The sequence below is a fragment of the Wolffia australiana genome, chromosome 8, assembly GCF_029677425.1.
Source record: "Wolffia australiana isolate 7733 chromosome 8, ASM2967742v1".
NCBI lineage: Eukaryota > Viridiplantae > Streptophyta > Magnoliopsida > Alismatales > Araceae > Wolffia > Wolffia australiana.
This window is the reverse complement of record NC_135842.1, coordinates 10,537,238-10,549,961: the sequence shown is the minus strand read 5'-3', so window position 1 is coordinate 10,549,961 and position 12,724 is coordinate 10,537,238. Positions and strand designations below refer to the sequence as shown.

General features: G+C 44.8%; 1 protein-coding gene across 2 annotated transcripts in view; it reads left to right on the top strand.

Annotated features, from left to right (window-relative positions):
- The first annotated feature begins 4,353 nt into the window (after positions 1 to 4,353).
- SEC6 overlaps positions 4,354 to 12,724 on the top strand; it is a 44,946-nt gene continuing 36,575 nt past the window's right edge. Inside the window, exons 1-7 of one of the 2 annotated variants that reach the window (XM_078579231.1) lie at positions 4,354 to 4,512; positions 4,575 to 4,721; positions 8,192 to 8,230; positions 8,367 to 8,455; positions 8,605 to 8,695; positions 8,941 to 9,030; positions 9,127 to 9,206. In XM_078579231.1, coding sequence (XP_078435357.1) covers positions 4,593 to 4,721; positions 8,192 to 8,230; positions 8,367 to 8,455; positions 8,605 to 8,695; positions 8,941 to 9,030; positions 9,127 to 9,206 — 518 coding nt within the window. In that variant the 5' untranslated portion in view covers positions 4,354 to 4,512; positions 4,575 to 4,592. The other variant, XM_078579232.1, reaches the window with a different exon arrangement.

The window sequence follows — 12,724 nt, the reverse complement described above, 5'->3', positions numbered from 1 at the left end:
TATGCTTTGTATGACCGATCATGTATTCATTATTATGGAGACATTAAGGATAGACAATGGGTGCCCTTTAGTCTAGATACACCAAAGATGTCTTGTAGATAGATAGTTGTGCTTTGACCTACGAGCTCATGTTAACATACTTATAAATTGTCTACGCTCATGCAGAGAAAAGTTCACAAAGATGATTGAGTTGTCTAGGTGACTCAGATGATGATAAGAATAAGAGGAGAAAATTTAAGGAAGATGATGCAACGAAAACATTGGAGACAACTTAACAAAAACAAGTATTTTGTTATGATTTCCAACCTCATTATTACTAGCTCAGATGATCTCCTTGGCTTTTACAATGAATCGTATAATAAGTTGTCCAAGAAGAATCAAGTGCATTAGGGACTGTGTATGCATGGTAATTGATGCCAATAAGACATTAGATGTAACTCACAGAATAACTAATAATAACACATTTTCACAAAAAAAATCAGAGTAATCTAAATAATTATGTGTGATTTGAATATAACTAAGATCAGTCCACCCTATTTTAGGAGGATCTCTTTGAGAGGATAGCTCCATTATGATTTGATGAGCTGAAAATTTTTAAAACGGTACATGAAACACTTTCTTAATTTAGTACATATATTTAAGTAGTCATAAATTCTTAATATAAATCACACTCATTTCTTCAAATCATGATTATTCACACAAGACAAAAATAACCTATTATTCAGGATTTCGAAGCTCGATAGACCATGTCATCCATATTTATGTTCCAAAAGTTGTTAATTGTACATATATTTTGAAAATAACAATAAACCGTGCTTCAAAATTAATACTTTCACCATTCCTAATAATTTTGAGATAAATATGTAAACAAACCAGGAATGTTCGATCAGACAGAGGGAGAGAGGGCGAGAGAGAGAGAAAAAGGTTAGAGGGGATTCGAACAGATCGTTCCAGTGTTTGATCGGATCAGGCATTCGAACGATCGAATCCGAACACCGATCTGCCTAGTTCAGATATAATCCGAACCCCATCTGCGTGTTGGGTTCAGATCGGATTGTTTGAACAAGATGGATGTTCAGATCGAATGTTCGAATTTGATCCGATTCGAACAAGTTGTTTGAATCGAATCAAATCGAATGTTCAAATCCGAATTCGGTGTTCAGCTCGGCTCTTGTAGTACTGGGTTATCCACTGGCAGCGAGCGACTGCCAGCAGTGGCCAACGACGGCCAGCGACGACAACGACCGCCAACGGTGACAGCAATTGCACCGGCCAGCGGTGCCCAACAGTCTTCAGCGCCGCTAGCGGCCACCAATGACTGCCAACTACTGCTACCGACGCCCAATAACCGCCAGCCATGCCCAGTGGCGGCCGCAAGCGACAACCAGCGGCCGCTAGAGAGAAGGTCGTTGGAGGCCGTTGGCACCGCTGGCACTCGCTGGCCATTTGTTCGAACTTGTTCGAACAGTTCGAACAAATGGCCGATTGAACAGGAACATACCAAATTTTTCGTTCAAAACTTTCGATCGAACACGAACAAAGAGTCTGCTCGATTGAAAGATTCGAACAGATCAGTTTGAATCGACATTTGTTCGTTCGAATCTTTTGATTAAGAAATCGAACGATCTGATCCGATCCAATCCATGATGCCTAGGTGTTAGGCCCCTAACTAGGTGAATTCCCTGCCCAGAGGCCTGCGTGCTTATTGGATGGGCATGTTCGCGTACTGACTCATGATACTTAATGACTGAGTCCTATTAGTCTGATATTGCAGTGCACTAAGGGTGGTGACACCCAACCCTCTTTTAGGCCATCACCCCGGTAGTGGTAACACACTATGGATGGTGCGCATGCCCGTCGGCTCTCTACGCAGCAGATCAAGATGCCTACATGTGCTGGAGCATGTGGGCAGATGAGAGCGCGCGAACATGGGCGCCAAGCGCCACGCGCACGCACGGGATGCGCAGGCGGGGCAGTAGTACTGTAGTGTGGCGCGTGGAGCTGTGTGGGGAGCCGTGTGATTGAGTGCGGCATTGCGCACATTGCGTGTGCGGGGTGCGAGGCAGGAGACATCCCGCCAAGAGACTAGGCATTGGTGCACAATGAGTGCCAAGATGGCTTGGGGCACATGGTTGCCCCACGGGTAACGCTAGGGGCACAATGCCCAGCTTGATTCACTGAGCACGGCGGCGTCCGAGCGGACCGAGCAAAAGGCGTCAGCGCGGGTGCTGTGGCATGTGTGATCGCCAAAGGCTGGGATGGCATGTGATTGCCACGCCCATGGGCCCGCGACACCTGGCTCGGGGGCGTGCGTGTAGCAGTGGTGCCGACCGAGGCGTGCAAGAGGCTGCGGGCCTCAAGGCGTAGGAGCGCCCCTACCACTGCGCGCGGTGCCTCGTCTTGTTACTTCGGTATAGGGAGAAGTTTGTGTGTCGTGGTTGAATGAACACTGTTCGACCACGAATGAACAGATGAAAAATTTGGTTCGTGTTTGGTTCGTTTGTGTTTGTTCGCGAATGAACACGAACGCTACATTTTTTAAACCAGTAAAAAAGTATGTTCAGAGTGATAGAGATAGAGAGAGGGAGAAAGGGGGAGGGGAGCACGGGGGAGGGGGTGGGGAGCGAGAGAGAGAGATAGAGAGATATGAGAGAGGGAGAAAGGGGGAGGGGAGCACGGGGGATGGGGTGGGGAGCGAGAGAGAGAGAGATAGAGAGATATGAGAGAGGGAGAAAGGGGGGAGGGGTGTGTGTGTGTGTGTGTGTGTGTGTGTGTGTGTGAGAGAGAGAGAGAGAGAGAGAGAGAGAGAGAGAGAGAGAGAGAGAGAGAGAGAGAGAGAGAGAGAGAGAGAGAGAGAGAGAGAGAGAGAGAGAGAGAGAGAGAGGCCGGAGGGTGGCAGGGAGAGAGAGAGGGGGGTGGAGAGAGAGAGAGGGGCACGGCCACACATGGTAGGTCACAAGAGAGGGGGGTTGGGAGGGGGAGAGAGGTTCGGGGAGAGAGGGAGGGGCACGGAAGAGGGAGCGGGGAGACTGAGTGAAAGAGGGAGCGAGGGGAGAGGTTGGGCACGGGAGACAGGAGAGGAGAGGGCGGGAGAGAGAGAGATCCCCGTTCTCCCACTCTCTCTCTCTCTTTTAGTGAAAAAATAATAATTTATATTGAAAACAACATTACTTCGGGAATGCCACCTGTTAACGAATTCGTTTGTTCGTGAACTGTTCGTGAACATGTTCGTGTCCCATTTGGACTGTTTGTGTTCGTGTTCGGTCGTTCGCTTATTCGCGAACGAACGAAACATTTTTTCCCAACCCTACTTCGGTACCAACCCTGGTCTTCCCCCATGTAATACTCAAGACAACTATGTAACCCTTTATGATATCAATGCAATAACCCTATTCTTCGACGGGACCGTGTCCCCAGCCTCTCCTCTAAACCCTTCTATGCGATCTTAATCTATTGCAAAAGACTTCCGCTAGAAGAGATCAAGGTTGCGCAATGTTCCGCTCCAAGCACTGAGGCCGTCACGTGCCAAATTAGAGCAATTGTCCAAGCTCGGAATTTGACCGCGTGACACGAGAGGAGAGAGGGCAAGAGAGAGCGAGAGAGGGGGAAGAGAGAGCAGGGAGGGAGTAGAGCTGGAGGACAGAAACGAACGATGATTTTGAACGGATGGAACGTGTCGAAATGGAATTCCGTTCTGATATCCGTATGGAGCGAAATGTTTCGTCATTCATCACCGTTCCGTCATCTGCAGGATTCCGTCATTTGTCCGTTCCGTCATTCATCTATTGAAGTAAACGGAATGGAACGGACGTCCCGGTGACCGAAAACGAACATTTTTGAAACCCACCCCCACTCTCATGAACCCACCTCTACGTGGAGGACTGGCGGTGGTCGGGGTCGGCCGCCTTGCACATGTTCCTCTACTCGGTCAACTACCTCATCTTCGACCTGAAGAGCGTTAGCGGGCTCGTCTCGGCCACCCTCTACCTCGGCTACTCGCTGCTCATGGCCACCGCCATCATGCTCGTCATCGGCACCATCGGCTTCCTCTCCTCGTCATTCGTCACATTTTTATGTCTTTGTCATTCGATATAGTCATTCGTCATATCCGTCATTCGTCTGTAATTTTCGTCATTCGTCACAAAGACGGATGACTAATGATGAATGACGGAAATACGACCGTTCAGTCATCTGTCTATCGCTATGGACGAAGACGGATGATGAAATTCAAATGACGGATGACGAGACCGTCATCCATCCTCCAGCTCTAGGAGGGAGAGAGGGAAAGAGAGAGAGAGAGGGGAGAGATAGAGGGGAAAGAGAGTGGGAGGAGAGAGGGGAAAAGAGAGGAGAGGAAATCAGGGAAAGAGAGCGCGGAGAGAGAGAATAAAGAGAGAGAGGCGGAGAGAGAGAGGAAGAGAGAGAGAGGAAGAGAGAGAGAGAGGAAGAGAGAGAGATTTCAGCGGAGGAAGAAGAGGAGAAAAGGAAAGGAAGATCCCTCGCAAAAACTTGGTAGGGAAGTTTCTTTATTTTTTTTTGGTAGGAAAGTTTCAAAACACCGAATTGCCCACCAGAGTTGGTAGGAACAAGGGATGATAATGGAGGATCTGGGCATCGAGGCCAAGGAGGCCGCCGTTCGCGAGGTCGCCAAGCTTCTTACCCTTCCCGAGCAGTTGGCAAATATAGCATCGATCAAGTCTGATTACCTCTCCCGGCAACAGGTTACTTCCTGATCGCAAATTCTCACCGAATTCTGGTTCCCGGGTCGTCCCTTGATGAATCTTTAGCCCCCATCGGCGCTATTCCCCGAAGTGCGAGCGCAAAATCTTCTCATTTATTTCCGTTTTCCTGGCGGCATGCGCTACCGGCTCGAAGTTTTGTTCTTTGCGGGTGGCCGGGGCGATCTTGCCCCGGATTCGGGTTTAAAGAATTTTAGAACAATCTTCGGTTGGAAAATCGAATGACATTGGTTTTTCGTCATCAAAACCCAACTTTTCCTTTAAGTTCATCATCTGTTATGTTTTTTCATACATAAGTGTTTTCATTGCTATGAGAAGGAATTATGAAGAGTTGCTGCAGTCTATTGGTATCATGCGCAAGAATATCTAAATGACTTGGAACCTACCTCGTTGTAATGAACTGTGTTGAAGGGTTTTACTTGGAAAATTCTCTTTGTTTTTAGGGAAGGACCGTCCCCACGTTTTTATCTTAGTTCTTGTGAACTAAAGACTGATAAGCGTTATATTTGCTCGAGAATACTATTTATTTTGTGATTTGGTTCTTTCCCAAAGTTACAAGAGGAAGAAGCCGATCCAGCCAGTCTGAGAGTACCTCACATCTTCGGCTTATACAAATCTCTTCCTCTCGATATTGCTTCCAATGAGATTCTTTATTGGACTACTGTTGCGACTTTGAAGTGTTTCATGAAGATAATTCTTTCCAATCTGCTCACACTGAGTTATCACACTAGAGGAGCGCATCATTTTATTGGAGATGAGGAAGATCAACATGTTGCCTCAATGTCCTTTAGAACTGTGACCGGTGATCGTGTCAAAATGGCCAAACCATGCCTTCTGACCCCTCATCTCTTGAATGGCACATAATTGGTTTCCTTGATTGGATTCTTTAATGCTATATACTTACTGTTGCCGCAAAATCAATTTTTTTTTTCTGAAATCATTATCCTTGTCGGGGTGTCATTTCCTTTGAAACATGCTCCTTTGTTATTCAAGTAATTCAATCTTTTGTTCAACGATCTGTATGCATGATTTATATTAAGGGTTCTTCTTGCAAACAAGAGATGCATTGCAAAAAAACTCTGTCAGATGAGATGAGAACCATTGTTTGCCTTCATCTGATGACAATGATGATTCGTCATCTTTCCAGTAATTTATTAACGGTAGTCTTCCCATAAGACAGGGGCATCTCCCTCCGTGACAGGCATGAACAAACAGGAGGTTTATCTGAACAATGCATCTTACTTGTGACTCAGAGATGACATTAATAATATTCTTTTTGAAATTTTATTGCCAAGATTTATTATCTTTGAGACTGATTTTTTCCATTTCTTCATCCATGAGCCTTAGTTCATCGACGAAATGTGAGGAAGAACTTGCAACATCTAAATCAGTCTGATGTGTGAGTCATTTGATGTTCGTTCTGTCTATTTGAGAGATGATGACGATACAAGGATATGATGAAGGATTGAAGTTTACATGTTGACCTATCTCTTTCTCTCTCACATTTTCTCTTCATTGAGCCTGCAAACCATCACTCTCTCTCTATCTCTTTGTGCTCTTCTCTCTCACTCCTCTCTGTTCCACGCTGCTTGCTGCTGCAGATGCCGCAGCTGCCCATCTCTGTTGGTGTTTTTGAATTTGATAGAAGCCAGTGGTAGACGTTGCCAGGAATCGGTCAGAGACTTGGAGGTCTTATGCGTCGTTTCTTGTGGAAAGGTGACTGGCCAGACCAGGGTCGAGGCCTGCCATTGGTGGCATGGGATATCATCTGCAGACCTACCAAACAAGGAGGCTTGGTTATCCTACACCTACAAAGCATGAACACAAAATTATTAACAAAGTGGGTGATATGACTCATGCATGCTCGGGAGGACCTTGTCATCCAAATTCTGTGAGACAGCTATGGTCGGGGTTTAACCTGGGATGAGAGAACAGTCCCAGGCAGAGGAACGTTGCCTTTCTGGCAGGGTCTTAGACAGATTTTCCCCCAAGTTAGAGACTTCTTCTCCGCCTGACTAGGAGATCACCCCCTATTTCGCTTTTGGAAGGATCTGTGGTCTTTGGGTGGCCATTGAGGGAGACATTCCCTGGTACCATAGCGCGGAGTGTTGGGACAACACATGGAATCCGAGGGTAGATGGTGCCTTGTCAGACTAGAGGGTGGTGTATTTCTTGGGCATGCAACAAGCCTTGATTCAGTGCCGGCCAAGCCATGGAGAACAAAACGGATGGATTTGGACATGCGCTTCCTTTTCAGTTCGTAAGGCCTACATGGGGGTCAGGGAAATGATGACCAATCAATCATCCAGGCATGTCGAACCATTTGGCGCCTAAAGGTTTCATTAAAGGTTAAGATCTTTGGATGGCTCTTACTATGCAAGAGGCTGGTGACACACATCTTCTGCGAGAGGATGTATCCTGATACATTCGCGGCATGCACGTTATGCACAAGAGATGACGAAAACTGCGACCCTTTATTCTTCCAGTGCCCCTTCACCCGCTCAATTTGGGCCATCCAAGCGCCGCTGGCGGCGAATGCGACATCAGAGGTGGTCTTTTGGGAGTTCATTAAGAAAGGGGGCCTAGGCGGAGGGAAGAAGGGGGAGGAGCGATGACAGTGCTTCGGGCAATATGGCTACACCGCAATGAGGCAATATTCAAGGGCGTAAGTTGTCCAAATTCGGGCTTGCCCATGAGATTGAGGGCCTCATGGCATCATAGTTCCCTCAAGGTGTAATCTGATAAGGGAGGGGTTGACCATGTAAGAGAAGAGCTTTAGCTCTCTTCACACATAAACTTGGGTGGTTATGGGTTTGTTGGGTGACCGCGTTAAATTATTTATGTACAAAAAAGAATTTGATGGAAGCCACGATGTGCTGGGAAGACATTTTATCTCTTGAAGGCCCTTTTTTCGGTTCTCAGAGCTTTTTTGGGGTTCTCCTATGACATCTTTTCTAGTGCCTCCTGCTTTTCCTGTTTGAGCTATGAAGCAAAATGTTCTGACATTTTGAGGTTACGATAATGTGGCACAGTCAAAATTCTTTTCACTTAAAAGTGTAAATAATCCATATGAGATCTACATTGATCTTATTGAGCAGATAGCACTTCGAAAGATTTTTTTTTGAAGAAATAGCAATTAGAAAGATAAATATCAGAGCAAACAAATAACTACATATTCAGATTCTATTTAAATTGTATATCATTATATCAGACGTTTTGACTGTGGACATTTTGTCTTGCAAAGTTCCTCCTGATCTCCGTTGGATTGCCAAAGTTTTCAGCTATTTCACTTGTTCGGTGATTCCCAAGCTACGAGATATTTATGTTTTTAAAAAACCAATACAAAAAACTTTCTTCTCCATTTGTCTGGAACCAAATAAAAATTTGTATCCTTATTTACGATATGTATATTCTCATTACTCACTTGGAGCTGCTGCTTGTTCTCTGATCAGGGAAATGACGCTCAACTTAGCACAATGGTTGCAGAGCAGGTGTGTCTCTTTTTCTTTTCATTCCTTTGCCATATAAACTTCGACGAGTAATGATGTCATAAAAAGTCTGAAGTTAAGGTATTACCTTGGAAACTTGTGAGTTACCATATTTTTCAAATTTTCTTAATTATTACAGGTTGAGCTGGCACAAGCTGGCATAGAGTCACTTGCTTTGTCACAGCAAATGGTAGATGAGTTGCGGGGAAATTTTTCTTCCATTCAAAAGTAAAGTATAGTTGCCTTTGGCTATCCCAGAACCATTAAATTACCTTTTAACGTAAACCAATCTATATGATGAACTTCTAAATGGATATTTTTTTCTTCTAAATAGATATTCAATAGCTGGAGCTAAAATTTCAGTTTTGTTGAACCAGGTTGTGCCAAGAATGTCAGAATCTTATCGAGAATCATGACAAAATAAAGCTTCTCAGCAATGCACGGAACAACTTAAATACGACAATAAAGGTTTGACGAGGAGGAGCAAATATATATATTTTTTTGAAGAAAAAAGAAGGAAGATCATCAGAAATCAATGATCAACCTGACACATAAATATATTTATAATGTGCAGTTCCTATTAATTTTATTGTCGATTTCAAACCACCATTGCTTATACGACCACACACTTTGTTGTAGAAAAGAGTGATGTAGTTTGATCACGTTTTCCTTTCTATAATTTTCTTATCCGATTTGATTTATTTCTGTCGTAGGATGTTGATGGAATGATGTCTATTTCTGTTGAAGCTGCTGCGGCTCGTGAATCATTGAGTGATGACAAAGAACTGATTAACACATTTGAGGTAAAATTGCTTATCCTAATGTTGACTATAGAAGATTATTTGTCTTATTTTTGTTTAAATGATACCTCCAGTCATTTTTATTCGTTTTGGTAATAGAGGTTAACAGCACTTGATGGGAAGAGACGTTTTGCATTAGCTGCTTTGGCATCACACAAGGACGAAATTGGCAGACTAAGGTAAAATGACACTCTCTCACTGTTGCTTTTATCAATACCAAACAAAATTGCGCTTCCCGTCTAATGTAATTGTGGTCTTCTATATTTATTTTCTTTTATTGTGGATATGAAATATATTTCTCAGGCCCACAGTATTGAGTTTAATATTTCTAATGCTCAGATGGTGTAGCAATATTGTCCACTTTGGGTGCCTAATATAGCGGTAGGCTCCCCCAAACGGGTAAGTAAATAAATTATTCTGATACACGTTCCCAAAATAGTACTAGAAATCAGCGTAAAATAGTGGCAAAAATCCCAAGGATTTCCAGGAATATCAAGTTTGTGATAGTGCTAGGTAGAACAGAATACAGAGATTGAGGGAAGACGATAGGAGTGAGAAACAATGGAAGATACACTTGGTAGGATGGCCAGATTTATTGTTAGGAATATACTCCAGCCACTTTATTGGTTTAGCACAACCACGTGCCCCTTCATGTTGATCGATGGTGCTTTGACCTTCTAATTGCCTCGGGTAGACCTGTATCATATTCCCATTGAATTCAGCACAATATGTTGATAAGATCACCCAGCTTGGTGAACCTCTGTACACGTGGACAGGGGGGATATCTAGGCCAATACAATGGCCCATCGTGCCATCGATACCCTCCACCTCAACCAGGACCAAACCAACAAAACACAAATCTCTCCACTTCATTTATAGCCCTATCCACCGACATTGCCTTCCCGTTGAATAAGACCTCGTTGTGGTGGGACCATATTGCCCATAGCACTGCGAATCTCAGCCCCTGCTCCTTCTCATACCCACGTTGATGCCGCGGCAGTGTGGCCCATAAGACCGAACTCGACGTAATCTCTGCTAGCCCCTGGCTAGCCCATATCGCACAGCACAATATGTTGATGATGGGCTCTTCTCCTTCGGACCCACTTTTACTCTGTTTAACTCCCCCTCCTCTTTGTTCAGGGCATTCGGCCTATTTAGAGAGGTCCAGTAGAGGGTCATTCATTTATCTTTTGAATATGGTTAATGGGTTCCCATAAACTCTTTCTCTCTAATCCTCTCTCTCTGTCGTTTTATGTATTAAGACAGCTTTCATTCAGAAAAAAAAGACAGCTGTGCCCTTATGAAAGGTAAGCTGTTCCATTTTTCTCTTGCTATTCCACTCGTGTACAGATCCTTTTATGGCAACTCTTGTTTGACCTCTCCAGTTCTTGCTCGATGTCTTCATGGCATCAGAGCGTGGAAATTTCCAATCATGAATTTGTATCTGACATTGGACATTGATACGACCCCGACGTATCTAGGGCCTTTTCATCATTTAGCCCAATAGGGGCATTTAGGTCATTTGGACCTTTTGTAATCCTTTTAAATAGAGCAACCCTTCCTTGAGGAGGGCAGGCAAGAAGTATCACAAAGAATGTGTTTGGCTCCCTCCAGCGCCGTCCATCCCACTGGACCCATCTCGTAGGCGACATCCATTCCGCCTGCCCTCATCCTGCAGTAGTCCATCCCAGCACGCCAACAACCATCCCAGCATCTTCTCCCTCCCTTCTCGTCTTCTCCCCGGTATGAACCAGCAGCTTCGTATCAGACATCTCCAACATTAAAACTTCCTCAAGGCATCAGACATCTGTGGAAGCTCTATCAACACATTTATCATTTTCCTCGGCTTCTCTGCTGTATGGGAAGTCTTCACTGCAACATATCCGATATAATCCTGTACCCCCGGAGGGTATCTTAGGGATTTTAGCCCACTAGGGGCATTTTAGTCATTTCATGTTTAGGGTAGATCGTCTCCTTTTCTTATAAGTATGTGTAGCCCTCCCTTGAGGAGGGCAGTCAAGACTTATGGTAAGATCAGCCTCTTGGCTCACTATCTCGATCCTCCTTGTCTCGGTCCCATCCCCTTGACTGTCCAGCGATCCCCTATCCCCGTGATCATCTCACCGGATCTTCAGCCGGCTCCCCTCCAATCCGATCCCTACCCTTGCCGGTCGGTTCTCTTCTAGTCTCTGACGATCCCCGTCCCCGCGATCGTCAACCCTTCACCGCATCATCAGGCGGCTCATCCTTGGTCGATCCCTGCCCCGTCTGTTCGACCCCTCCTATCATTCCCGTTTCGACTCTCCTACCCCGGGAACGTCTACCTCACCTCGCCCTCTACCATCCTTCCGATACAAACCTAGATCAAGGTTTGTCTCAATCATCATCTGGTCTTCCTCCCTATTATACAACGCTTTCAGATAACTTGTTACCCCAGAGTTGTGGCCACCATACTTTTGTTCTTCCTTCTGCTAGTAGAGACGTGCAGAATTTTGGGGGGATTATTGGCTTCTAAAGTTTCAGAGAGTTCTGCAACTTCTGGGGAAATTTTTGAAAAAGGGATCAGTACTCTTGTCGGTGGCCATCACAATCATCATGGCTTCAACCAGTTAATTCAAGTCAGCAATGGAGTCATCAGGTTGTTCTAATCAATCATCAAAAAACAGCTAACCGCACCTTTCTTCCATCTATCTCCAACCAGCAGATTCTGGATCGGTGGTAGAATCATTTTCCTCTGGTTTTGGAACCAATTTTATTATGGGTCAGAATCTTCTTGAATATGGAAGTGCATTTCACCATTGGCTGCTGGTAATCTGGGGCATCATTGAATAATTTTATCCCTTAATTCTGCGCGAGAAATTTGGGAGGGGCCTCTTGAGAGTCACTTAACAAAGAACAATGCTCCTCTGATTTATGACTGGGTGACTCAGTCCTTCACTTTCGTCCAAGATTACTGTCAGATCTGCTGGAGCAGAGCAGACCAACTGGCAGCCTCCGCGCGTTAGGCTTTGTAAAAAAACAACAGACATATTACTAAGAGTCTGGGGTTTAAATACCTGTGAGATACAAGAGTGAGGGTTGGCCTGGGAGCAGTCCTGGGCCTGGACTGGGTTTAAGTGACTTAAATCACTCATGTGTGAATAAGTCACTAAACACAAATAAATCGGTAAATGAATATGATGAGTAAGATTCTCTGACTTCAAGCTTGGGGTGGATGTTTCTATCTTGAGCTTGCTAACCAACTTGAGGAATACTGAGATGAGACCCCTTGGTGAATACGTCTGGAATCTTCTCAGAGGATCCCACAAACAGCAGTTGGATACATTTTTTTTGAAGAATAGAAGCTGGATAAACTTGATTGGCCTCCTTTCTTTGACGAAATGACTCTCTTTCTCAACATGCTTCATGCCATCATTCTGAACCCGGTTATGAGCCATCACGAGGGCTGACTTATCGTCACAGAATAAATTGATGTTCCTTCAAATTGGAACGATAGCTCTTGTAAGATCCCTCTGATTCTCTGAACTCCACTTCAGCACTAGACTGGGCGACACGATGTTGCTTCAGAACTGTAGGTCTTCTCCAGCTCACCAAGGTTCAACAGACATAAGCACAGTACCTGGAAGTTTATCTTTTGTCCACTATGGAACCTGGATAATCAGGATTGGCGTACACTCCAACACTTTTATTGCTCCCT